Source organism: Pogona vitticeps, chromosome 1 (genome assembly GCF_051106095.1).
Source record: "Pogona vitticeps strain Pit_001003342236 chromosome 1, PviZW2.1, whole genome shotgun sequence".
In the NCBI taxonomy this organism is placed as follows: domain Eukaryota; kingdom Metazoa; phylum Chordata; class Lepidosauria; order Squamata; family Agamidae; genus Pogona; species Pogona vitticeps.
The window spans coordinates 332,922,540-332,949,491 of NC_135783.1; the positions used below are offsets into that span (position 1 = coordinate 332,922,540).

At 40.8% G+C, this 26,952-nt stretch overlaps 2 protein-coding genes across 2 annotated transcripts; both read right to left on the minus strand.

Moving 5' to 3' along the window:
* Positions 1-2,800: 2,800 nt before the first annotated feature.
* LOC110090683 (alpha-1-antitrypsin) lies at positions 2,801-11,555 on the minus strand. The gene is made up of 5 exons (XM_020814433.3): positions 11,430-11,555; positions 7,429-8,140; positions 6,066-6,372; positions 4,200-4,347; positions 2,801-3,223 (listed from the first exon to the last, which is right to left on the minus strand). Exons 2-5 carry the CDS (start codon positions 8,105-8,107, stop codon positions 3,017-3,019), a joined length of 1,341 nt encoding a protein of 446 aa, XP_020670092.3. The 5' UTR covers positions 8,108-8,140; positions 11,430-11,555; the 3' UTR covers positions 2,801-3,016.
* Positions 11,556-21,869: 10,314 nt separating this feature from the next.
* LOC110090684 (alpha-1-antitrypsin) lies at positions 21,870-26,952 on the minus strand. Its single transcript, XM_020814434.3, has 5 exons — positions 26,817-26,952; positions 24,114-24,767; positions 22,968-23,238; positions 22,629-22,776; positions 21,870-22,213 (listed from the first exon to the last, which is right to left on the minus strand). Exons 2-5 carry the CDS (start codon positions 24,745-24,747, stop codon positions 22,028-22,030), a joined length of 1,239 nt encoding a protein of 412 aa, XP_020670093.3. The 5' UTR covers positions 24,748-24,767; positions 26,817-26,952; the 3' UTR covers positions 21,870-22,027.

Below are 26,952 nucleotides of genomic sequence, written 5' to 3' on the forward strand. Positions count from 1 at the left end.
TTACAACAGCTTCACTGGCTGCCAGTCTGTTTCTGGGCCCAATTCAAAAGGTAAAGGTTAACCTTGACAATTTTTGTCCAGTCGTGTTCGACTCTAAGGGGCAGTGCTCATCCTCGTTTCCAAGCCATAGAGCCAGCGTTTTTTTTTGTCCAAAGACAATCTTCCGTGGTCACATGGCCGGTGCGACTTAGACATGGAACGCTGTTACCTTCCCACCAAGGTGGTCCCTATTTATCTACTCGCATTTGCATGCTTTCGAACCGCTAGGTTGGCAGGAGCTGGGACAAGTGACGGGTGCTCACTCCGTCGCGTGGATTTGATCATATGACTGCTTGGTCTTCTGACCCTGCAGCACAGGCTTCTGCGGTTCAACCTGCAGAGCCACCATGTCCCTATTGGGCCCAATTCAAAGTGATGATTATTTCCTATGAAGCCCTTGGGTCCAGGGTATTTGAAGGATCATATCACTCCACATGAGCCTCCCTGGCTTTTAAGAGGGAGCCTCTGCGAAGGGCCTTCGTACAGTTCTGTCACCTTTCCAAGCTTGCTTGGTGAGGACATGAGAAAGATCCTTCTCAGTGGTTGATCCCAGGCTTTGGAATTGCCCTGTATTAAGAAGCAGGTTGGCCTTTTCTATTATCAGGCAAAGACATTAAGCCCGGCTTTTAAGCAATAACTAAAGGTCTCAGGAATACTGTATTTATTGAATTTAGATACTTTAAAAATATTTTTAAAATGTTTTTATCTTGGCTTTTTTAATGATAAATATTTCAGCGTTTTTAAAATACAGTTTATATGATATTTTAAAACTCCTGACTATTGCATAGTCATAATTGTTGTCAACTGCCTTTGATCCCCTATGGCAAGAAAGGCAACATTTAAATAATACAAATATATAAAATAAATAAGTTGCAATTGACTTGATGATACATAAAATAGTAATAATTGTTACTGGACAGAAAAGGCTCTCTGATTTCCATGGAATTGCTTGGAGAACTCAATGTTCCTCCTTGGTTGTTAAACAGTCTACCCTAAAGTTAGCTACTATAATGATTTTGTTGCCTCACAATTGAAAATTGGAATGGTAATTTTCAAAAATGAAAACCGACGTTCATACTTCAGTGGGAGACACCAAAGGCCAGCGGTCTCAAACATGTGGCCCAGGGGCCATTTGCAGCCCGCCGGATGGTAGTTTGTGGCCCCCGCCTTGCCTGCCCCCCCCGAAGTGTTGAGAGTTGTGTGGTACTCGTGTGAATTGCCCAAAAATGTGCAGCAAGAAGTGCCAGCCGGTTAGGCAGAATTAACTGGAAGTTCCCCTTTTTGTTAATCTCCCCTCACAAAACACTAACACATAAACAAAATACTCAGGAGGTCTTTTTATCATTAAAGAAAGAATTCTATTTTACTCACATGAGGTTATCATTCTTAAAGGTTTCAGTTTGTTACATAATAAACATTTTGAAGATATGAAACAGTAGCCTAATGTGTAAAGATCTGAGAGAGAACAAGTGACTGTCTGTTTGAGGTTTAATCACCTCAGAGAGAGAAGAGGCAGTTACAGAGGCAGTTACAGACCAGTAACAGTTAAAGCTTCCCTCTGATTGGTTAGTATTAAAAACTATATACTGTACTAGCAAGTTAGTCTGTGCACTGGATGGTCTTCCCTTTTCAAATTTACAGTTAGATTGGTTGACCATCCAACACATCCAACACGAAGTGCCACGCGGCCTCTGCTGTCAAGAGTAGAAAGAAAGCCTCACCTCGCTCGCTGGCTCTCTCCCAAGAAGGCTCGCGCACCCCTCCTCCTCCTCCTTGGAGCCCCAGCCAGGCTAAGGAAACTCCTGGGCAGCTTCCTCAGGCTCTTGCTCCACTTGGCAGAAAATCTGATGCGGCCCAGCCTCACCCAGACTATGTTTCCAGCGGCCCCCAGGTAAACTGGGTTTGAGACACCTGCCAAAGGCCTTTAAAAAAATCTTGTGTTTTCTGTACAAAATTGAATCAAAAAGAGAACTTCCTGACCTCATTGACAGACTTCTGACAAAATGTGAGCCATACTCAGTATATGGTAGAATGGGCTCTCCTCTGATAGGGACTTGACCTCCATGGGATGAGGGGCTTTTTGACTAGGGAGTTTCTATTTGGTCAAGGAAAGGGGTCATCCTTTCTTCCACAGAAGTACAGAGCGCTTATAATTTGGGTTTATGTACCATGACAATATCACTTGAGGAACTAGAAGGAGGTGTATACAAGTGTGAGGCATTTACTTCTTTTCTTAGTGAACACCCAAAGCCATGTCTAAACATTTCTGAAATGAAAATATGCTTTAGTGTGCAAACACAATTGAATGAAGATATGCAAAATGACAAGGGACTAATTTGTTTGTAGCAGTTTAAAAAAAAAACACAACAAACTCCAGGAGAGGAATCATATGGACTACATGTTGTCATTCAGTCTCTCAGCTTTTGTAACACTGGACCTTTCCTAGCCTTTTCTGATAACCCTCAGTGAGGGGGGAAAAAATCAAAAAAGAGAAGTGTGGCCTTTTCTGGAAGCCTCCAGGAGTGGTAATTCTCTTTTAAAATAAAGAACAGCCTCATATCCCTTGTTCTACCTCCATTCCAAGGGTTTTATGAAACTGGAAGTGGATGTGTGTCCACTTCTGGTCTCCTTTTAAGGAGTGCAGACAGACTATTAGGGAGGTCTGAGGCTCAAACTGGCCTCTGCTTTGCTGCAGCTTGTTCAGTTTTGTAGAGAAGGAACATATCACAGATTTCAAAAAGAATTAGATTAAGCAGCAAGATTTCTTCTTTTAAAATATTTTTAATTGTATAATTATTTTGCAGATTTTTTTTAAACCTTAGGTCAACAGATTACAGGGGTACAAAAACAAAGCTTGTTTTGAGACAAGCATATGGAACAGTAAGATTTTGCAGCTGTGAGGAAATTCTGTAATTGGATGCCTCCTGCAAAATACACATCCTTCAGCTTGATCTTCTGTGGCTTCGACATTCATCAGCTAGGTCCCTCCTTCAGTTGGATCTACCATTTTTGCTAGAAAGATAATATTTATTCTCTTATCTAGAATGACCATCATATAGGGCTTGTTGAACTTGATGATAGGTGTAGATGAAACCAGATGAAATACTGGCCAGCTCCATAAAGTAGTGACCTTTTCTTCCTCAGTACCACTTTCCCGGATGTCCAGTACAGCCTTGTGAACAATCTGTGAGGAAAGAACAACTCTGTATGGTTTATATGTTGTAACCTTTAATATTGCACAAATGAAAGAGGAACGCAGTTCTCCTTAGATAAATTATTGCCTAAACGCATGCTCAACACTCTTTTCAGAGTACTAAGACCAGAGGTTTGAAATCTGAAGGGGTCTTGGGGTGAACTTCTTGTCCTCCAGACACCACAATAGGCCACACAGAGACCAAAAATGACAGAAAACAACATGTTATTTTTTAAAAAGAAAGCTAAACAAAATATGGCCACTTCTGGTTTCTGTTCCAGACATGTGGGGGCTGGGGTAGATTTTGGGGATCCAGTACAAGACCCCAAGGCTGAACCCTTCTGTTCCTATAGGCCTTCAGGAGTGAAGCTTGGCCTTTCAACTTCAAATAAAATAAAATAAAATAAAAATGATGGGGGACTTTTTTTTTAACTAGAGTCCTCTGGAATGGCATTGGGGTCCAAAAAATGTCTTGAGAAGACTCTTTGTGGTATTGCTTGAATGTTGAACATTAGTGTGTTGCAGAGATGGGGAAATTTTGTGTATGAAAACAACTTAGTTTCATAGAACAGTCTTGTCTTTCCTGGGTGATGTAGTGCCCTATACATCAGTTACACCTAGACAGGCCTCAGTGATCAAGCTACTGGCTGCGGCTGTGTTTTTTCTCCAAGGAGAAATGCATCTCATTTTATGGGCAACCTGTGCTTCCTACAGTCTCTCAATTTTTGGCATGAAAATGCACTTTTTATAATCAATGTGCTGTTGTGCTCCTGAAGTTCATCTATATGCTACTGAACAGCTAAGTTTGCAGGAGTTGTGAAAATAGTTATGGACACACACAGCTTGCTTGCTATATATTGCTCACCCCTGCAGAAATAAAGCGTCTGATGATCCTCGATGAAACTGAGTGACATATTTGAGTAAAGGAAAATCCCCAGGTAGTCCTCATCCCCAATCCTGTACTTACTTTGGAAACCTTCAGATTTCGTTCTCCATTAATTCCAGAGAGATCTGCATCGTTATTAAAGATGTCAGTGACACCTAGCTTCTCCATTATGTCTTTAAGATCGTAGGAAGAGGAAATGGTAAATTTTGGAATGGACAGATGTAGGTTTCTGTTTAGCACAAGGCAAAGAACATCGAAGATATTAAACGATTGGTGGAAAATAATTTTGTGGAAGAAGGAACAAAAAAACAACAACAACACAAATATTATGTTGTGAAGACTGAGTAATATCATTAGATGACTCCTGAGGTCAAAGCTGCATAATACCATTAACATGTGATTAGCTGTACGGCTCCTTAAAACGCTTGAAAAGAGTGCAGTTGTGCTTGAAAGGAACTATTTGCCTGCAACAGAAAATGTTGCAGCAATAGAAAAATACACATTTCCTTTAATGTGTAATTTGACCTGACATGCACACAGTTAAAAGGAGGAATTTAAACATTAATACTCTCCAATCGCAGCTGCTCTGAGTGGTGTCTTTGCTCACATGATGCTCTTCCCCACTCTCTCCTCTAGTTTTATACCTGCCATGGTTAGAGGGGAGTATTGTAGCCTTGCCCCATGTGTTTCCACTGTCATTACTTTCCTACACATGGATAGCAAGGAGTCTAAAGAGACTATTCATTGTCCATACAGGCTCCCCATGAGAGAAATTTGGGAATGGGGGGGATCCATGCTTTTGACATATAATAAAATTTTTCTGTACATGATTTTTCCCCCTTAGAAATCTTGATAAAATCTTGGAACATTTTTTGTAAATTTCATTTACTCTTGAGGTCATTTTTTAATGGAAACAATCTGTGCAGGTTTATTGAGATACCTGCACAGAGTAATATCTTTCCTCCAAAGGAACTAGAAAAGGCAGAAGAAATAATAAATTGCACAGATTATTAACATACTGCACAGAATGGCATCTTCCCTATCAGGATTGACCTGGAAAGGGCAGAAGAAACACCAGGAAGCATAAGATAGTTACACTTCCTACACAGAATATATAACTCCAGCACAGGATTCACCAGAAAGGTCATTAAGGTTTATAATGTGGTGTGATGGTCTAGTAACTCTGATTTTGGAAGAGGGGCTTCCTCTGAACTTCCTGTTTAAAAATTAAGGAACCATTTTGAACTGAACAGCAGGATTCTATTCCTCTGCAGGCAGGTTGATGTCAGAATGTGCAGCTGCCGGCCCTGAAGTCATAATCTTTCTGGCCAAAATATCAGATGGAGTTTTGTGATCTTAGCAGTATTCAGTAATTACCGCCTTGGTTGTTATCAAAGTGTAGGTCTTCCTCTCGTTATCATGCTTTCCACATAGACTGCAACATTTTCAAAGAGGAGAAATCCTAGTCACTTGTTAGGTTCTACATATAAGCAGTGAGTTCATATTTTGAAGGATTCTTGTTTGTGAGTACAGTCTAAACACGTACTATGCAGGAGTTTCTCCTTTCTAGACATGTTGTTCTCTATGTGGAGAAAGTAGTGATGGAGAGGAGAGGAATTAGTTGCTCCTCTCTGGCATGTTGGTTAAGAATTGGGCAGGTAACAACTGAATAAAGCCACGGTGACATATTTTTCTTACCTATATCCAAACCACCATCGTGTTCCTCCAGAGGTCATAACTATTAGCATGTGCAGAAATTGGGGTGGGTGTTATTTACAGTGGTTCATTTTGCTCTTTTCTTCCAAGACCATAATGAACAAGAATCACGTAAATGCATTTTAAATAGTATTAGTTTGATTTCATAGTGTATTATATGACACTACACTATACTACATTAAAAAATAATCCTGCAGTAGCAGCTTTTAAAACAAAACAAAGAACACTTACTCGTATGCAGATGTTCTGAAAAATGTTACCCATTTAGAGATACTTTCTTTTAGCAAAGCACCTTCCAAATATTTCATTTTCCCTTCATCTGGTAGAATGAATAATGCGGTTATGTCATCTCGGTACGTTTCAGCGATGCCATCTCCTCTGAAATCAATTTCGACCACCCAGGAAGACAAAACATCATCACGGAGGTATTTATAGTAGCCTTCTTGAGACATAAGGTTGACTTTCACTGTTCTGTTGGCATCTACGAAAAAGTCTTCTTCTGTGATTGAAGCTGTGTCGAATGCCAGTTTCCAGTCAGCTGCAGAAACAAGGGTTAGATATGACAGTATTGTGAATGTGTATTCTCAAACAATCAAATCTGTGTATCTTACTCACTCATTTAATGATGTGTGACCATTAATGGCAAGCTGCCTGGAATTTGTCTGATAAAAAAATCTGAACATTAAATGAACTGTTGAAACCACCGTCATCAGAAAACAACATGGGAAAAGCACTAGTGGTTAAAGTGATTTAACAAGCAAAAATGTAGTATGAGTAGTGACTACAAACCTCATGCTCTCATTGACGGTGGAAGCTAAGCATTCTCACAGGTCTTTGATTAAGAATGGGCAAACCTCTGCACAAAAGCTAAGAATACAGTAAACAATGTGTAATGGGGGGCAGGCATGGCTGAGAATGCCTAGCGGTCCAGATGGACCTCATGAAAGAGTCAGTCCTAGGGTTTTATATACTATGTATTTATCTATTTTTTCCTGCCATCTCATAGTCAGTCTAATTCAGAGCTGGCTCCTAAAATAAAAAGTTCAAGACATTCCATAATCACGTAGCAATGTTTGCACAATGAGGTCAATGCATCAAAAAGCATGCTATCACTAGAAGCCCAGAACATTAAATCAAATCTTTGAGCCACAATTATAGGAAATGCAATTTACAGTGATTTACACTAAAAATGCAATGACTTGTTATGTATTTCTATTTTGAAAATGGTGCCTTAATATTTCCCTTGCATTTTTAAAGATAATCCTAGAATTATGTTGAGACAATTTCATAATTCTGAAGAATTTGCAAATGAGTCTTGTGGTGCAATGGCTAAACTGTAGTACTGCTGTCAAGACTCTGCTCACTCTTGCTGAATTTCATCCTTTCAAGGTTGGTACATTGAGTACCCAGCATGTTGTGGGGGGCAGGGAGGGGCAGCAATATGTAGCCTGCATAATTAAATTGTATTCTGCCTATAGCATTTATTAAGCGCTATGGCTTGGTATATAAGCAGTACACTTTGCTATGTATACAGATGACAAAATACTTTCTACTGGCCTATTTATCTAATAAGTAGATACTTACTTCAACACACCTTTGAAGGTGATATAGTTCACAAGAACCATTACTGTAGTTTGATCAAGTCTATCAACTGAGTGAGGTATTTTCCCCCCAGTTTTGTTCATTATATAATCATTTATCTGTTCTTCAGCTTCTATGTAATTACTGAAGTTGCAGGAAAAGCTTTCAGCTTCATACAAGGCTTTGATACCCTTGGAAAACTCTGGCAGTGGTTTTAAATTCTCTTCAACAAACAAGGCATTTCCAATGTTCACCTCTGGTTCAGTCCACATGGTCACCTCTGATTTGGCATATGGTCGATTGTGGAGGAGATAATGAAATCCTTCATGTATCTCCTCCTCCTTAATCTCTGACAGGTTGACGCCGAGTCCTTTCAAAAGCTGAACCTGTGTTTCAGATTTTGCACCCAGGGCTAGCATGGCAAATGCTGTGGAGATGCCCAAAGGAGAGAGGAAAACATTTTTATCAGCTGTGCCTGAAATGATTTGGTTGTAGAATCTGAATGCAAAGTCAACATTGATGGAAGTAATCTTATCATAGTCTGTTGGCTTCTTGTCTTCTTTGTCCAAAAAGGGATGTTTACGTTTCAAATCACTGTCTTCTCTCTTATCATCCTGATTGTTTTGGTCTCCTGAGAGAGGATAGCAGTTGATTTGAACACAACAGAGTAAGAGGTAAATGATGGACTTCATTGGGATTTATATTGATTGTGTAAAGATGAGGTCCTGTAGAAGATAATAAGGGATCAATGCATTATTAACCTTTTCTGCCCAGTCTCCTTTAAGGAACTAGTTTTGCTCAAGAGTGTAATCCATGAGAAATTAGTGGTACTTGTGCAAGGATGGTAGATTGTACTCTAGATCTATAGAACTGTGTAACATATATTCACATTTTGAATAAAGAAACTGTGGTGCTCACCCCACCTTCCTCTACCTGGTGTGGCCTGACACCAAACAATTTCCCACAAATCCTTTTACTAGTTTTGGGGTTGCTCTTTAACTTGTAACAGGGGCTTCTTCCCCTAGAACAGTGGGAAATCTGTGTGTTCTTGGACTTCATTTCCCAGGAGTTTTCACCACCAGCTGTGCTAGTCAGGATTTCTGGGAGTTGCAGTCGAAGAACATTGTTTGGAAACAAAAAAGAAATTTATTTTTTGAAGAACTTAAGAAGAAGGAGGTGGTTCATATTTACATGATGTTACATTCTTATCCTACAGTGGAAATCTCATTTACTTTACTTCTCTCTTCCCTTATAGATGAAGCACATTTAGTTCTTTATATATGTCTATATAGATGATTGTTTTACACATTTTTCCAAGTACCATTGAAAAAACAAAGATACTTTTTAAAAAGAACAGTACAGTTCTTAATTACCTCACAACTTCTTAATTACCTCACAAACTCTGACTTCACTCTAGTAGCCTCAAAACTAAAATCCCACCCTTCCAAACTAGTTTGACAGACCGTCCTGGCACACATCCAATTTATCAGTCAAAACCCAGTTATTCACCATGCACACCAATGCATACCTCTATACTAGATCTAGACAACATGGAAATTGTGGAGAAACATAATTCACACTTCTCTCCAAGAACCCCCAAATTTCAGCATGAAATTTAGATATGCATTAACAACAACAACAACAACAACATCAAAAAATATTACTATTGTGGTTGTTCTGGTTTTTTTGGGCTCTTTCGCCGTGTTCTGAAGGTTGTTCTTCCTGACGTTTCGCCAGTCACTGTGGTCGGCATCTTCAGAGGACAGGTTGCTGTCCTCTGAAGATGCCGGCCACAGAGACTGGCGAAACGTTAGGAAGAACAACCTTCAGAACATGGCCAAAGAGCCCAAAAAACCCGAAACAACCATTAGATCCCGGCCGTGAAAGCCTTCGCAAATATATTACTATTATCCTTCATGGGGTTTTTAAAGTAGGCATTCAGTCTTTCTATATATCAAACACCTGTTTGAAGGTCTATGACCAGAATCTGGTTACTCACACATGCGCTCCTAGTTCACTGATGTAAATCTCAGCAACAATCTGCCACTATTTAAGAAGTCACTATAGCCATTTGATATCATGCAGCAGTCCTGTTACTTGGCTCACAACAACCAATGCATATACTGACTTCTGAACTACTGTAGCAAGAATTCACTGCTGAAATGTATGCTGTTGGCATTTTTCTTCAACCGATTAGCATGCTTCTGTAGTGTATTTACAAAATTCAGTTTTCATTTAATTTTTTAAAACAGTTATCAGATTCATCTTTCAAAAAGCAGCCAAAATCCTATTTGAGATTTTAGTCCAGAATAAGTGAAATCTCTTATATCCCACTGCTAGTCCCGATGGTAAATCAACCAATCATTTACCCAATGGCAAATCAACACTTCCCTGTAATGATGTATGAAAGTGAGAGCTGGATCATAAAGAAAGCTGACCACCGAAGAATTGATGCTTTGAATTGTGGTGCTGGGGGAGGCTCCTGAGAGTCCCCTGGACTGCAAGGAGAACAAACCTATCAATTCTAAAGGAAATCAACCCTGAGTTGGAAGGACAGATCCTGAAGCTGAGGCTCCAATACTTTGGCCATCTCATGAGAAGAGAGGACTCCTTGGAAAAGACCTTGATGTTAGGAAAGTGTGAAGGCAAGAGGAGAAGGGGGCGACAGAGGATGAGATGGTTGGACAATGTCATCGAAGCTACCAGAATGAATTTGACACAACTCCGGGAGGCAGTGGAAGACAAGAGGGCCTGGCGTGCTCTTGTCCATGGGGTCACGAAGAGTCGGACACGACAAAACGACTAAACGACAATGAAATCAACACTTATGTAACTTTCACTGAGGCCATCGGTCTATACTGCCTGAGACTAGCAGTAGGATATTGGCCAAAGCTTAGGTTGCAGTGGTGAATTGCAGCTAACCAACAAGGTGCCGTTTGTGTGCCTAGGCATATATCTAACCACATGTGAGTCATGCAACAAGGCACACAACCAGCAGCTTGTTAATTCACTCTACAGTTACCACCATGACTTATGCATTTTTACCTCCTCCAGAGTAAAACCCCAATGAATTGTGGCCAGAAAGATTATTACTATTAATATTCAATATTAATTTTGAAACCTCATTTTATCTGTTTGAGATATCTACTTATTTCAATGAAAAAGGAGCAGGTTCTCCCAAACTGAGCCAACAGACTGTGTTAAAAAATATAAGATAAAAGTTGATGGTACAATATTACAATAATTAGCTACAAAATTATCATTAATGAAATCTATATTAATAATATTTCGGCCAAATTCCTGTTGCACCCACAGTAATTGGGTGGAGGTGGAAGTGCAATACCTAAAGTACTTCCGCTGGTACATTTCACAATTAGCTTTGCCAAGGACACATGACATGACCGATTGTGCAATTGCACAGCACAAGTCCTTGTTACTGGATGTAATGCCCAGCACAAGGACTTGTGCTGTGAAATTGCACAGTAAGTCATGCCATGTGTCCTTGGCACCAGTATAACTTTGCTGGTGTGAACAGGATTTGACCCCTTAAATGGGAAATAAAAGAACAGCTATTCTTATGTCATTACAATAATGAGATCTTCAGCTCTTATATTTGTTTTCAGTTGTTCATTAAAATTATTAAACACACCATGTTCTTTTTTTTCTATACAAGACACCTGAAAATACATGCTTTCCATCCCTCCAGAGCAATACTTTGCACCCAGAGTAGATTTGCCTACCCTATTCCTCTTTACTTTTACACAGCAGAAAAGAAGCATTGTCTACTCTGACCACATAAGTATATTGACCAGTGTTGACACTGCGTTCTTCCGAGATGCATGGAACATCTTGTGTAGAACATCCAGACTTCCAGGTTGGTACTGGAAACTGTTCTACTGAGAATGGAAGATAATCCTAAGGACTAGAGATCTTGGAGATACTCTGTCCCATTGTAATAGTTCATCATATTTAAATCACAAGAACAAGGTAGGGAAAAAAGTAGATAATACTTACAGAATCTTCCGAAGATCTGAATGCTACTCCTTCCTTAGTATTTATGTACCAAATTTGTAAAATGCTCTGTTTCATTATTAACTGTTCAAGCAGAGTAAATATACGTTATCAAACAGTTTGAGAGAACAAAATATGACGCAACATATTTGGAACACTATCCAGAAAGACTTGGCATTCCTCTTTTATACCAAATAAAGCCTTTTTTATTTCTCTTCCACCACTCACTTTTAATAGAGGTAGTTATAAATTCCTTGGCTAAATCCGGTAATCAGCTACAGCTAGAGTAGGCCCATTGAATCAATGGAATTCAGATAGGTGTTGACCCACTAAATCTCCATTCTACTCTAGTTGGGACTTGCTACCGGATTTCAGCCACTGACCATTACATAAAGAAATTTGGGGGTGGGTGGCTTTTAGCTTATTTTACTCATTGTAGTTTGATAAAACACTCTTTTTTGACATTGCCTTGGGATAGGTTTCTCTATAACAATAAAATTATCTGTACCAGTGTGTCTTCTCTGCCATGACTCCAAAACTGTAAAACCTAGGCACAGGTAACTTGGTGTGTACACCATGGGGGCCTGAGGGGGTGTCTTGGGACTTTTTGATTATTAAACTGCATCTTTGATTCATAATAGCTAATGTAAATACAATGGTGCCTCGCTTAACGAGTGCACCGCTTAACGATGAATCCGCATAGCGATGTCGCAAAAGTGATCGCAAAAGTGATCGCATTGCGATGTTTAGATAGGGAAAAACTCACATTGCAATGTTTTTACAGCAGCTGATCGGCGGTTCCAAAATGCCCGCCGGACACCCAAAATGGCCGCCGCAGGTGTTTTCGCGACCTGCCCTCGCTTACCGAGGACGTGAAAATGGTGGTGCTATGGAGGAACATCGCTGAACAGTGAGTTTAGGGCCCCATAGGAATGCATTAAACTAAGTTTAAAGCGTTCCTATGGGGTTTTTCGATCTGTTTAGCGATGTTTCTGCATAGCGACGATTAATCTGGAATGGATTAATGTCACTATGCGGGGCACCACTGTATGTCTGCAGTGCCATATCCAGTCACCAGGAGCGAGGGAGCTCTTCAAAAGTAAGAGGATCATTAAATTAGGTTTCTCTCCTCAAGAACAGAAAACCTAGAGTTCTGAGGTAAATGTTTCCAGCTGGCTTTGTTTGGCTTCTTGTCAAAGATCTTAACCACTTATCAGCCAGCTACCTTGAAGTAGACATAGGTGTGAGGGTTTGTCTTGGGCCTTTTCAGACCTTTCCAATCTCTTTCTTCTCAGATATAGTAGACTGACTCAAGTTCTGCTTTCATGCTTTCGACTTGAATTTCAGGAACATCTAGAAAACTATTCACTTTAATTAACTTCAATGCTAACTCATCTATGCCGAATGGGCTACCAAAGGGGTTCTTATCTTGAACTGTAAATGGGTTTCCAATCTCTCCTTACCAACATTCGAGACATCCATAAAGTTTAACCTGGCTAGCAATGGCTGGTGTGGTGTTGGCAACATGGACATTTCTCCTCAGGTTTGCAGTTCATCTCTTGGCGATCCCTCTCCCGGTTTGAAGGTCTCCCAAGGTACTGGGTTTTGTATCTTTTGACCCCAGGGGTATAAATCCATCTTGTCCTCTCCTTCTTTGCTTGCTCTCTTCTTGAATCTTCTCCCCCACTCTCTAGCCTCTTTCTCTCCCCATTAAGAGGGCTTCTTTATTGTCATCCCCCTCTTTCTTCTTTCAGCTTCCTCTCAGGGTACCATGAATCTCTCCCACCAGTTGGTCCAAGGATTTTCTAGCCAGATCCACTCCCAACCAAGGCGAAGTGTTCTCTCTTTTCTCTATCTGCTTCTCCTGCTTCTATCCGCTTCCTGCAGGTTCCTCATTTCGTATCTCCTTCCTCTTATTTTCCACCTCCTTTCCCTGACCATTTCCTAGTCTTTCTCTTCTTGCTTTTTCTGTCTAGCCACTTCTCTCAAGACTTCCTCTTCCCTTGAGGACCTTCCCTCTCTCCACTTCTCCACCCTTGTGGGTGTTTCCTCCATTCCTTTCCTAGAACTTTCCCTCACCCTTTCCCTCTGAAGTCTTCTCCCCTTTTTTCCAGAAGGATGGATAGCACTGGAATGGGGATGTCTTCTGTCCTCTCAATCGGTTTGGCGACATTTGTGTTAGGAGGCTTCAGAAGAAATTCTGAGGTCAGAGGTAGCAGGAGTCGGCTCAACAAGATTTAGGTGATAAGATAGTTTGGCAAGATTTAGCTCAGTGGTTCTTAACGTGGGCAATAATGCCCCCCAGGGGGCGATTTCATTTTTCAGGGGGGTGGTAGAATGAAAAGGGGCGGCATGGGGGCGGTGGAACAAAAGGGGGGTGGTAGGGGGGCGCTGGAGCAAGCCAAACCTGTGAAGGCGGCTGCAGCCATGGTGCTGGCAGTGGATCCAGTGCCACTGCCACCAGACAATCCAGCTCTTTCTGCCTGCCACATCTCACCTTTCTCCCTTAGGGGAGCACTGAGTGTGGATTTGGTGGAAGGAAAGGGTAGCACCCGGGTGGGTAGGAAGAGATGAGCCCCGTTTTTCCGTCCTGCCTTCCCACCCACCTTCCCACCCATTGCAAGGGAAGCGTGGAGAGAAACGGGTCGGTTTGGGGTGGCGTGGCAGGGTTTCTAGGGACAGGGCTGGCTCGGGTCCATCCTGGGTGGGTGGGAATTCGGCAGCTTTTCCGGCTTTTCTTGTTGTCCTCTTGTGGCTGGCTGGCTGCTGAATTTTATTTTCAGGAGTCATTGGATTTAAGTGTCTTTCTTGAATAAATAAATAAATAAATATCGCCGTGGGGAGGGGGGCAATGATAACTTCATCAATGGCCCAAGGGGGCGTTTCTTTCAAAAAGGTTAAGAACCACTGATTTAGCTGACAAACAAAAAAAATCATCTATTTGATCTTATCACCAAGAGAAGCATGTCATAGCAATGCCATCAATACTGGCCATTACTAAAACATGTCACATATATGGTGTATCAGACAGTATTGCAGATCAGCACAAGATATCAACAGCTTAGATAGGATGGTAAATGTCAGCACAACAGGTGCCGGCTTAAAGGTTGAAAGATAACAAGGTTATGCATCTAGCAAGGATCAGAAAACATAACTCTACCAGGATAGAAATGTTCAGTACATTGAGATTCAAGGAGAGGCAACATAACATATACATAGCATTGTTTATTTCCAGGTTTCTGTCCCCTGTTACTAGATCTTTCAAATCAGCCATAGTATCAACCTTTCAAATGGAAGCATGACACTTTAGTTGGCCAATAGATACTATTGCACAGAGGAGACACCAGCAGCCAAACCTTATGACACTTCTGCTCTTTCAGCTGAGATCTTAAATGAGGCAGAGATGATTTAATTGTCTCTGGTAGTTGGAAGCTGAGATCTCAGCTATCCAGCATATATCTTCCTGTAAAAGCAGAGGGCAATTCTCAGCTTCAGAAGCTTGCAAGAGGAGGAGGATGCTCTCCCCTTTTTTGGACTAAAGGATGCCCCAGAGAGGACTAACAGGAACACATTATCTATGAGTTTGTATAGTTGGAACAGTTTGTAGTTGCTTTGTTATCTAGTTCAGTAAAGGTGACTTACAGAAGAAACCTGGACTCTGGCTCTCATGTCTGAACCAGTAGGCTCGTTTGGAGCCCCACCCCTCAGAGAACAGTGGTTCCTAACCTTTTTTGGACTGCAATTCCCAGAAACTTTCACCATCAGCTGTGCTGACCAGGGTTTCTATGAGTTGCAGTAGAAGAACACCTGGGGTACCCAAGGTAGGTGTCCTGCTACCTGGTATGGAGGGAGGGAAGTGAACAAAAGGAAAGACTGAATGAGTATAGTGGCAGAGGGAGAAGAAGGCCAGTATGAAAGGAACAAATGAAGGATGGGAATACAGAGAGAAAGAGAAAAGGCAGTAGGGTCAAAGGAGCAAAATGTAATTTGGGTAGGCAGTGAGGGACAGAAAAGAAAGAACACATCTATAAGTAAAGGGAGAGAAAATACAGGGATGTGGGGGTAGATAAAGAGGCAAAAGGAACACTGTGGGGTGGGGGATTTGTACATTTCTAACCCATGTGAACCTGGGAAATCCTGCTAGTTTCAGAAGAATCTCTTAGCACAGCATGCAGTAAAACCCTTTGATTATATTGAAGGTTAAGTACGGGAGTTTCCAGAGCTTGGTTAAACAAAGAGAAATGCCTTCCGGGAAGAAGCAAATAATAAATTCGAGGAAACATCAATGATGGCCAAAGTCTTAATGTACTAGTGGCTGGGATCCAGGGATCTGTGCAAATAAATTCACATGGCCTTTAGGGCTTTAGATTGGTCATTCTAGAATTTGGGAGCACCAGAGGACTTAAGAAAGAAGAAGAAAAGAAGAAGCTTGAAGCACTTTTGTCCAACAAAGCCTGCCACTCTAAGAGAAACAGCCAGAGGTGATGATGTTTGTCTCCTTTTTTTTTTTTTTTTTTTTTTTGCAATGGTGGCTCTGAGCATCAAGGCAAAATGGGAAGAGTCCCCTCGCAGATCAGAGAATGTCTATACAATAAAAGGAACACTGTCTGCAGAGTGGGAAGGCATTTGTAGTGATGGGTGTGATGTGGGAAAGGTGGCTCCTCCTCAGCCCCCCCCCCCCCGCATTCAAAGCAAGCACCTGTGGGAACAGAATCTTCAAATGTGTGCACTCAAAAATCTCCTGTTCCGGACATGTAGTGTTTCAGGCTTTGGGGCAAGTCATCTCCCAAGTTCTCATGATTTCTTCATATTTTCTTTTTCTCTAGCATTTTACAATTTGTGTTTTAATTTTTTTATATATATTCTGTTAATTACTTTTATTTGTTTGAATCTTACTGTAAGTACGGTTGTCAGATCAGCTGACTGGATAGCACGATGGAGCCAGAGACTGGGAGTTCAATTCCCCACTCTGCCTCTTGCAAGTAGAGCTAGCTTGTGTGGCCTTGGGCACAATTCCAGGGTGCCCCAGAAGAAGGAAATGGCAAACCACTTTTGAGTATCCTCTACTTAGAAAACCCAGAAAAGGATCACCATAAGCCAGAACTGATGACATATAACTATTAATATTATGGTTACTGGGTCTCAGAGCTTCTCTCAGGGGAGTTGCTAACCTTTTTGTCGTATGTAGGCAATGGGACAATTCTGTCAGAGTATTGGTCTGAATACTAGAGACTATTGTCTCTTTAAGAAAAGTTATGACATGATGGACATGTGCAGTGGAACTCTGCTGAGTCACTGTACATCTGATGCAATCCAGGTAGCAAGATGGATATAAAAGTAACCAAGTTGGTACCATGCTTCTGTGGCTGGAGTTTGAAGTTCTGCACGTGATGCTGTTGGTTTGCTGTCTGGAGTGCTGTAAATAGCTGCTGTAAATATTTTTCTCGAAACTACAAGATGAAAGCCTTCACTGAGAAAGACAACAGTTTGTCTGTGAGTTATATTGTTGAAATCTCTCAGAGCAGAAGTTCCGCTGTGTCTTATCTTTTATTGCTCTCCGGAGAAGAGAAAGCCTACATTTTCTTTCCGGGATGCTGCTAGCTACTTAAAAGTGATTTATTTTCACACACATCCTGACAAATTCTCAATGTGAACAATACTGAAGTAGTAAACAGTTTGCTTTGTGTATGTGTGTGTGTGTGTGTGTGTGAGAGAGAGAGGGGGGGCTTGTCTTTACATGAGGGGCGTTTTCCAGCTGGCATCAGGGGTCAGTGGCTCAGCTGAAATTTGCCTCTGTTTATGTGGCATGTTGGCTCCCAAATTGGTTCCACTTCCATGACATCAGAAGGGACTGATCTTTGTGGCATCAAAAGTATTATCCATGTGACATGGCAAGGATATGTCCCATGGTCCCAGAAACCTTGGTAAAGAGAATGGGATGCTGTTGACCTGACAATCGTAACTGAGAAGTGAATTCCATTAATGGGAGAAAGGAAGGATATAAATTTCAATCCATGAATAGGGTAAGATGAGGAAGAAGCTTTTGAGCCGAAACCTTTAAACTACCACATATGTTTGAAGAACTGGATGAAAGTTACTCTTTAAGGTGCCACAGCATTTTTATCTTTTGTCTCTTTTAAAATTGTTTTTGTCTGATAACCAATGATTATTATGAATGAAATGCCAAGCACCTGATTGCAAATTAGAGAAAGAATCATAAATATAGAAGGGAATACTGACTGCTCACCTCATAGAGGCACTGAAGCCCAAAAACCTGAATATATTTTCCTCTATATTATTTCCCAGGAATCTGAGTCATCAGTTCATTCCAGAGCAAGGCCATTTAGCTCTTTTGATTCTGGATAGCTGTAGCTTTATCATATCTTTCTCTGTGGTTTTGTTATGTACTTCTCAGAATTTAAGCATTGTTGAGCTTATGGTTGTTGTGAGTTTTCCAGGCTGTTTGCCATGTTCTTAAGATTTTTCTTCCTAATGTTTCGCCAGTCTCTGTGGCCAGCATCTTTAGAGGACAGGAGTCAGAACTCTGTGTTCTGTTGCAGTTTGTTGGAGACTGCAATAGAGCACAGACAGAGTGCTGTCCTTTGAAGATGCCGGCCACAGAGACTGGCGGAACGTTAGGAAGAAAAATCTTAAGAAAATGGCCAAACAGCCCGGAAAACCCACAACAACCATCGGATCCCGCCCATGAAAGCCTTTGAGAATACATTGTTGAGCTTGTTTAGCCATGACATAGCAGCCTCCAGCAGCTACAGACTCTGAGGGAGAATTTGAGAGAGAAAGTGGGGGCGGGTAAGATTGAAGGGAAGCAGGGAGGGTCGAAAGGAGAACAGCAGTGACAGAGGGAGCGAGGAGCAAATCATCATCAACAACAACAAAATTATCATTATAATTTCACTTCTCCTGACCCTCCACAGAAGAGGAAAGACAGCTGATTGGGCTACTAGGGCTCCTTTGCTGTTTGGCCAGGAGAAGCGTGTTATACAGCACATTGGCTTGCCCTGACCTCAACAAACCTTTGTAACCCGATCCACCCCACACCCAAAACAACCAGTCTCGACAGACCCATAGATGAAAGCTTTAAAAAAACCCCAACTATTAGTCATAGCTGCAAGACCCCAATATCTGTTGGATCACTATCCAATGATTCACTTATCCACGGTCTTAAAATATTAAAAGTATTAGAAGGAAAAAGCCTACTGTAACAGCCACCCTCAAACCACAAAGAATGGTTGCTACTTTACTTTAAAAACCTCTGCTGCCACCAACTTATCCTTAAAAATCATAAAAGGGCAAGTATATCTTTGAAAACAAAAACTGGTTTATTGATTACAGAAAATAAAAATAGTAAATCACTGGTAAAGAATCAATTAGTCAATCACTGTTAATAAACACTGGCTCACACAGACTATTTCTCCACTGACAGGCTCACTCACTCAAACTACTAATCACTTTAAACTCTCAGCTCAAACTCTCATCTCCAATCTCCCTCACACACTCTTCACCCCCTTTTTATACTAGCTCCTCCCCTTAAGTTCCACCCTCCGTCACACCATAGGCTGATGACTCACTGCCCAGCTGTGACGGACAGGTGATGTTATGTCTGCCCGTTACACCTACACCACCTGCGCACGGGGCCTGCACCCCTCAATCAGTCTGTCCCGTTTTGGGACCGCTGTTCAAGGGTATTAGCTATTCCACCCAATTTGATATCATCCTCAAATGTGATAAGCATTCCCTGCACTCCCTCATCCAAGTCATTAATAAAAATATTGAAGAGCACTGGGCCCAGGACAGAGCCTTGAGGTACCCCACTAGTTACCTCCTCTCAATTATTCACATGTGAAAGCATCTGAAGTAAAATTAGACATCCTCATTAAACAAGTGAAGAAAGCTTCTGCCATCTCCCCACAACTCAAAAATTGTTGGCAGAAAAAAACAGCAGATGCATTCCCGAACAAAACATGTGTGGATTCATTGGAAATGTTGCAAAAGCAGTTTCAAAGTAGATTTAAAGAGCTTCATCTCCATGAACAGGACATACAGCTTTTCTGGAACCCATTTTCTGTTGACATTGAAATTGTTGATCCGATTCACCAAATGGAACTGGCTGAACTACAAAACTGTATCTCTCTGAAAGATGCATTCAAGTCAATCAGCCTTGCTAATTTCTATGCATCTCTCTCCTCTGAGACATATTTTAATCTCAGGAACCATGCACCCAAAGTGGAAACCGTCTTTGGCAGCACCTATGTCTATGAACAGACTTTTTCTCGAATGAAACATCTAAAATCTCCAACCAAATCCAGCCTAACTGATGCACACTTGCATCACTTATTACGACTAGCAGTGACAAATATGGAACCAGACACTGACCATCTAATTAGCCAAAAGGAGGCCCATATTTCCCATTGAAATACTAATAAGCTTATGTTGATTAAAATTGTTCTTCATTTTAAATATGTATTTTTCCCTGTGTTTTTGCACTATAAATAAGATGTGTGCAGTGTGCATAAGTATTTGTTTGGATCAAGTAAAAAAATGGACCCAGAAGAAAATATTCAAATATAGACAAATAATTAGCTAAAATAGATTTTTTATTAATAAAAACTTAAAAATACATTCCAATTCCCTCTTACAAATTTTAAAAAATTATGGTCTTTTATATATTTTTTCACTTAAAAACTCATTCAAATAATTAATTCACCCCTATCAAGTAAAAAAAAAAGGACCCAGGTTCTTTTTTTAAAACTTGATCCATTCATTCATATTTTTTTCAAACTATAGTCCAGCTCCCCAACAGTCTGAGAGACAATGAACTGGCCCCCTGTTTGAAACGTTTGAGGATCCCTGCCATAAAACGTATTTCCTGGCTACAAAGGCTGACTCAGTACAGTGTGGTTTTTGGTGATTTTGAGTGTGATTTGCAAAATCCTCACTATATAAATTGCCTTTCTAAAATCCCTGGAAATTCCATTATAAAAGGCCTGCTGTTTTAAGGAAGGTGTTAACACTCCTTTGCAACTTACCCTCCATCTACTCACCCTTTGCTTTGAGCATTCTTGTCCAAATTGATCTGGAGAGGCCTGGGATATGGAGATATGTCTCACCTTTGCCATGTCTGGTATTTGCCTTATGAAGCAGCTGAGTCTCCTCCTCCGTCTCCTTGTGGCCTCATGTACTTGGTTAACAATTTATGACGGCCCAACTCTGCTAGTGGGCATTGAAACATCAAAGGACAACAGAATGACTAATGACAGTTTTTTATTCCTGTTCTGGGACTCGGGAATTCACAGCAGCCCATCTTCTTCCAAACAGGTTTCCACTCTAACCCATATCTCTGTGTGCACCAACCTATAAAAGCCTCTGAAAGAGATAATGGTTTTGATGGGGTTCTGTACAGATCTTGGTTCTCCAGAGGTGTCTTTGGTTTGTAAGAAAACAAAGATCAGGAAAAGGCCCATTCTTTGAGGTTTGCTGATGGTCCATCCTTAAACATAACAGGGCTCCCTAAATATGGGGTGGTCTCAAGCTGTAATCGAATGGCTGATATCTGAGGTAGAGATGATTCATACGTTATACGCCTGCATAAGAATGTGTGGAAGACCTCCTGCCTCAGTGAATTTATGTGGAATCTGTTTGTCTTTTTGCTGGACCTACTGTAATCAGTTAAAACGCAGTTATGGTGGCGCTGTGGGCTAAACCGCAGAAGCCTGTGCTGCAGGGTCAGAAGATCCGGCAGTCGTAAGATCGAATCCACGCAACGGAATGAGCACCCGTTGCTTGTCCCAGCTCCCGCCAACCTAGCGGTTCGAAAGCATGCAAATGCGAGTAGATAAATAGGGACCACCTTGGTGGGAAGGTAAACAGTGTTCCGTGTCTAAATCACACTGGCCATGTGACCACGGAAAGATTGTCCTCGGACAAACGCTGGCTCTATGGCTTGAAGAGCGGGATGAGCGCCGCCCCCTAGAGTCGGACACGACTGGACAAAAATTGTCAAGGGGAACCTTTAACACTTTAACAATGGCTACATTCCCCTAATACATGTTTCTGAAACAGAGAAGGTAAAAATACTTATGAAATTGCTTGTCTTCTTTCATTTAGATTGCCCTGATTCATTGAGAGGTGTTTTTTTTAAAGAGAATATCGAAAGCTCTACAAGAATTGTTGTCTCCAGCCAAGAATGAGATGTACAGCTGCTTTTGAGGACAAGTGACAATGTGTTCTTTCAGGTGCAAATTAGGATCCTACATTGCTTCCTGTCTATTATGTTCAATGCATTCACTGGCTTTTCCTCTATCATTCATATAAACCAAACAGATTTTTTTGTTAATGTTTCAGAGATTTTTAAAAATAAGAAACTTGTTATATTATCACCAGTCTTTAGGTTAGAACATCTATGCATGAGAATAGAATAACAAATTCTTATGTTTGTGATGATGGCAGTGGTTTATTTCTCTCAGACCATTAACATGGAAAGTTTGTGCAAACTATAAGGCACCTTGGTCACATTTTCAGACACAGTTACATTAGTGCAGTGCTACGTGGTCAGTGATGCAACAAAAACATGCCTTGAGGTATTAATTTTTGGTAGGATCTTGAACTACTCCTAGAAATAATACATAATTCTTCAGAGTGATTAAGATTATGAAGGGCCTGTTGAATATGACTATAGGGGGTTGAGATTGGGGTCCCCATTCCTGTAGGGTGGCTGCTGCAGCTTCAGTACCATTCTCATGAACATTCAGGTAAGCTTTGTGAATAGCCTACAAGGAGAGAAATCAAGGATTAATACGTAATTGGTCTAGGATATTATTCTATATTCTTATTTGCAATACTTCAAAATGAAGGTCTGTAATGTTTTATGAGGCACTCTTTCTTTGTCATTTGTCCCATGATCCATTGATATTACTCTCCCAATATAAGAACACAAGAGTCTGGCTAGATTAGGGCAAAGGTCTGTCTACTACAGAACCTCCTTTAAAGACAGTGACCGCACATTACTTAGGAGACACTGGTCCACTAGAGAAAGGCTAAAGGAGGTAGATTTTGCCCCCCCCCCCCCAAGAGAAGAATATCTTCTCATGTAAAGGAGTTCTCAACAAGAGATGCAAGTACTCTGCTCCTATTATCATCATTATATTTCTTTGTTTGTTACATGATGAATGCAGGGGAGCATACCTTGGAAACCTTCAGGTAGGGTTTCCGAGTCACTCCAGATAAATTTGCCCAGTCTTCGAATACATCAGTGATCCCCATGTTTTGTAATGCATTCTTAACATCATAGCTACCAGATATTGAGAACCTTGGAAGAAATAGTTCTACTCTCCTGTTGAAAGAAAGACCAGAGAGTGGTAAGGAGACATTCTAATATAATATATACAGGCTATGCAAAAGCCAATGCAGACACCAAAGCCAATGCAGACACTGTCACGCGTGGTGGTCCTTGGACCATTTGGTTCAGGACTTGTCTCATTAGTTGAGGTCTAGCCTTTGATCTATTACAGAAGACTTGCTCACCCTCCTCGCAATGAGTTCAACCATTTGAACAGAAGGTCTTTTCCCAGAGCCTGTTCCACATGTTTCAATTTCCCTTGATCAGGAAGGATGAAGAGGGCCGAGGCACCACCCTTGTAAGGAAGCTCCACCACCTCGCAGGACAGATCTGCATCACGGTAAATCTTAACATATGCATCTTTGTTCATCATAGGGACTTTTACCGTTGTCTTCTTATCCACGAAGAAATCAGCTTCACGAGTTGCCGCATAATTGAAAGGATTTTGCCAATAGGCTTAGGAAGAAAAAGATACAAGCATGAAGGTTTGTGTGGGATGTAAAGCAAATTCCAAGTCCTATTTGGACTATTGCTTAATTACCTATGAGACTAAATTTGGTGAGGATTGGTCTCATCTGTTTATCAGCCCTTTTGTCTGCTTGCTGACGCTGTGATTGCCTGATTCAGTGCAAAGGGGTGCTCACACGAGTGTATGTTTCCCTGATCCAGGTGCCCACTGTGTCCAAACGGTTTTCTTAAAAAATATGGGAATAAACGGATTTTAATCAGCACTGAACCACAGTTTCATGAGGGCTACAGGACAAGAGAAAGTGAGATTGGTGGTGGTGGTGGCGGCAATGGCCAATTTGCTCTTGTTAGTACTTTAAGGCAGCCTTTAGTGTTGGAGCTCAATGCAACCTGCCCCTGCCTTGCAGAATCCTGAAAACTGTTTGGAAGACTACAGAGATTTCATCCAGAGAAACTGAATTTCCATACATGTAAATCACAGCAGAGCAAACTGTGCCCCCACCCCCATAATCACAGCCTTACTTCCCAATCAACACATTTCATTTACATTAAAGGTATGACAAAAAATATTATTCTTTTGACTTGATGCAGTATTGACAAGACTGTAGAGTGTCATTTCCCTTCTCAGCTTAGAAAACGTCTCTACAAGTAGGAATGAGAGGTTTGTGTTTCTCATCCCTAGAATGGGTTGGATTATCGCTCAGGAAAAAAAGTGTCAACAAATCTACCAGGCAGGATACTGTTTTCTGGCACCGCTTAAACAATGAAGTCATTTATAACAGCAGAAAAAAGGAAAATTTCAAAAATATCCAATAGAAAAAGTAAGGAAATGTCTTTAGAAAAATAAAGACCACCAGACATACCTTTCAAGAAAACTTGGTTTACAAGAACCATCACAGAATCTGGGCGGAGACCCTTGATAGCATCTTTTATATGGGTTTTATTTTCTATGTAACTATTGATCTGCTTCTCAACTTCAGAAGAATTCTTGAAGTTGGCAGGAAAAACCTCTGCCTGATAACAATGTTTGGCATCCTTCACAAACTTCTCCACAAGTTGCACTTGGTCATGAGTGAAAAGGGCATTTCCAATGTTCAGTTCAAGTTCAGCCTTGGGGCGGTTTAGCATTTGGAGAAGGTAACGAAACCCGTCATGGATTTCCTGCTCGCTTATCTCCGTCTCGTTGAAGCCAAGTCCTGTCAAAATCTGGCTCAGGGTGGTGGATTTAGCTCCCAGGGACAGGAAGGCAAAGGCGGTGGAAAGGCTCAGAGGAGAAAAAAACACGTTCTTATCACCAGCCTCTGAAACGATTTGGTGGAAGAATTTAAAAGCAAAGTTGGCATTGCTTCTGGAGATCTTTTGATAAGACAAATAGTCAGGAGCTTCAGTTGGATGATGGTGGTGATCGGCATCTTTTCCATGATGGCCAGGGACATGGTGATTGTATGCAAAACCACAGATCCCCAGAAGAAGCAAACAGAGGTAGAAATTCGACATGGTGTTGAATGGGAACTAATCTGGAAAGAAAGAATCACATTATTAACTGGTTGCAAAAGCAACGTGATCACAGTTCTCCTTGTACAGCAAGTGGCCTCACATCAACAGGGGAAGCGATTTGTATGTCTTTTGCTGCCATTCTTTTTGTAGGTTTTGAGGTATTTCTTTCTTTTGGCTTGATTTGGGGAGATGATTTTGGGTGCCTGTTTAGTGAAAAACTATAGCGTCCATTGGGGACTTATCCCAATACAAATGACCTTTTCAGATAATTACAATTACCCAGTGAGGATGGGGGTGGGGGTGTGAGGAGGAGAAAGATCTTATAATCCTGTTCACTGATGGTCAGCTTCCAATGGGCTGTTCAATTTTTCACATTTTATTGCATCTGTATTGTTTAAATAGACTAATGCAATTCACCACATTTACTTGTGCTATGCTTAACCTCTACCATGCAACTACCAATTAAGAAGAAGACAAAATAAAAGTTTTATGCAGACATCTAAAAGGAAATTGACCACACATCAAAACAAGACTTACTATAGGACACAACTGAAATGCAAAATAGAGAGAGCAAAGTAGCACCAAATGTTATTTGATTTTTTTATTCTTGCTTATTATTGAATCTTGGTTTGTGTAAGCTGCAGACAATTGTGGTATGGCGAGTAGATAGGTGGGGTAAAAATTTAAAGAATAAAATAAATAAAATTTGGCCTTGGGGACAGAAATGAATAAATGATTCTTATATTTCTGTGAATCTGTAAACCTTATATTTATTGTAAGTACATGCTTCACACAACCAAATAGATGGCTGTGCAAGTGGAAACCATCAGATGTCAATAGAGAACTCAAATAGAGTACATAATTGGAAGCAGGAGATGGAGAAGCTGTATTCTCTCTGCCAAAACAAGATCAGGAGCAGATTGTTGGACTGATCATGAACTCTTTCGTATTCTATATTAGAGTAGAGCTCAACACTAATAGTGCCAAAATATAATTTAAAGAATATTCCAGATGAATTTAAAGTACATTTAAAGGAGATATTGGCAACTCTGAACTCAATTTGCATGTAATTTGCATTCCTAAACTTCAACGGTGAACTGATGATTGACGCCTGGGATATTATTAGGGAGAAATGTAAAAAGACAATTCACGTAGTAAAACAAAAAGAAGGACCTAAACGAATGAAAGGAGTAACACTTAGAATTTCAAAAGACAAACAAGAAGCAAGACTAAAAAGTGACAGAATAGGATCCAAACCCTGAATGCAGTTTTTCAGTGACTCTCACATAGAGTGACAAAGAAAACCATTACAAGAATCAGTGCAAAGAAATAGAGGAGAATAACTAAAGGAGAAAACGAGATCTCGTTCAGAAGATCCAAGGGAAATTCATGCCAAGGTTAGGAATGCTGAATGTCCAATAGAAGAGGAAGAGAGAGAAAGTGGAAACAGTGTACCGAAGGACTATAGAGCGGAGATATAAGGCTGACACAACCCAAAGGGCCAAATGACACTGCTGGAAGAGGAAGAAACCAGAAGGTAGAGGAGGTGGTCTTGGGGGAAGAGGGAAGGGAAGACATGGGATGGGACTCTGTGCTCCAAGGCAGGACCAGCATTTGGCTTTGGAAAGGAAAGCTAGATGCTAAATTGGACAATTTTCTGAATACTCAGAGAACTGTATACCCTCAGAAGTGTAAATTCCATAGAATTTGAACCTCAAGGAAGATGTGACACAAACTCATGTCTTCTTAGACAGAAACCCCTATCAATTCCTTCAAAAATAACCCAAGAATAACCACTCCCATTCAAAAACTACCAGAAGGGCTATATGCATTGCCCCCACCTGCTTTATGCTCTGTCTTTAAATCATCCATTTTGGGAGAGCTTTTTTGTGACAATAAGGAGGAGGGACAAGAAGGACAGTGACAGCAATCAATGGAATTGGCGATGTTTTGGTGAATCAGGAGCATTAATTAATGCAATTGCAGATCACTCTAGTTAGCAATTCATTTTCCTTAGATTAGATTAGATTACGTTAGATTAGATTCGAAAAAGTCAATTTGATACTTACATGGAAAAGTGAATTTTGGTACGAGCTGTGCAAATTCTTCACACTGGGCTTTCCTTTATACAGTGGGGCACCCTTGAGAAATGTATGCTCTTCAACAAACATTAAGCTGAGCAAATTGATCCACAAAGAGCAAATA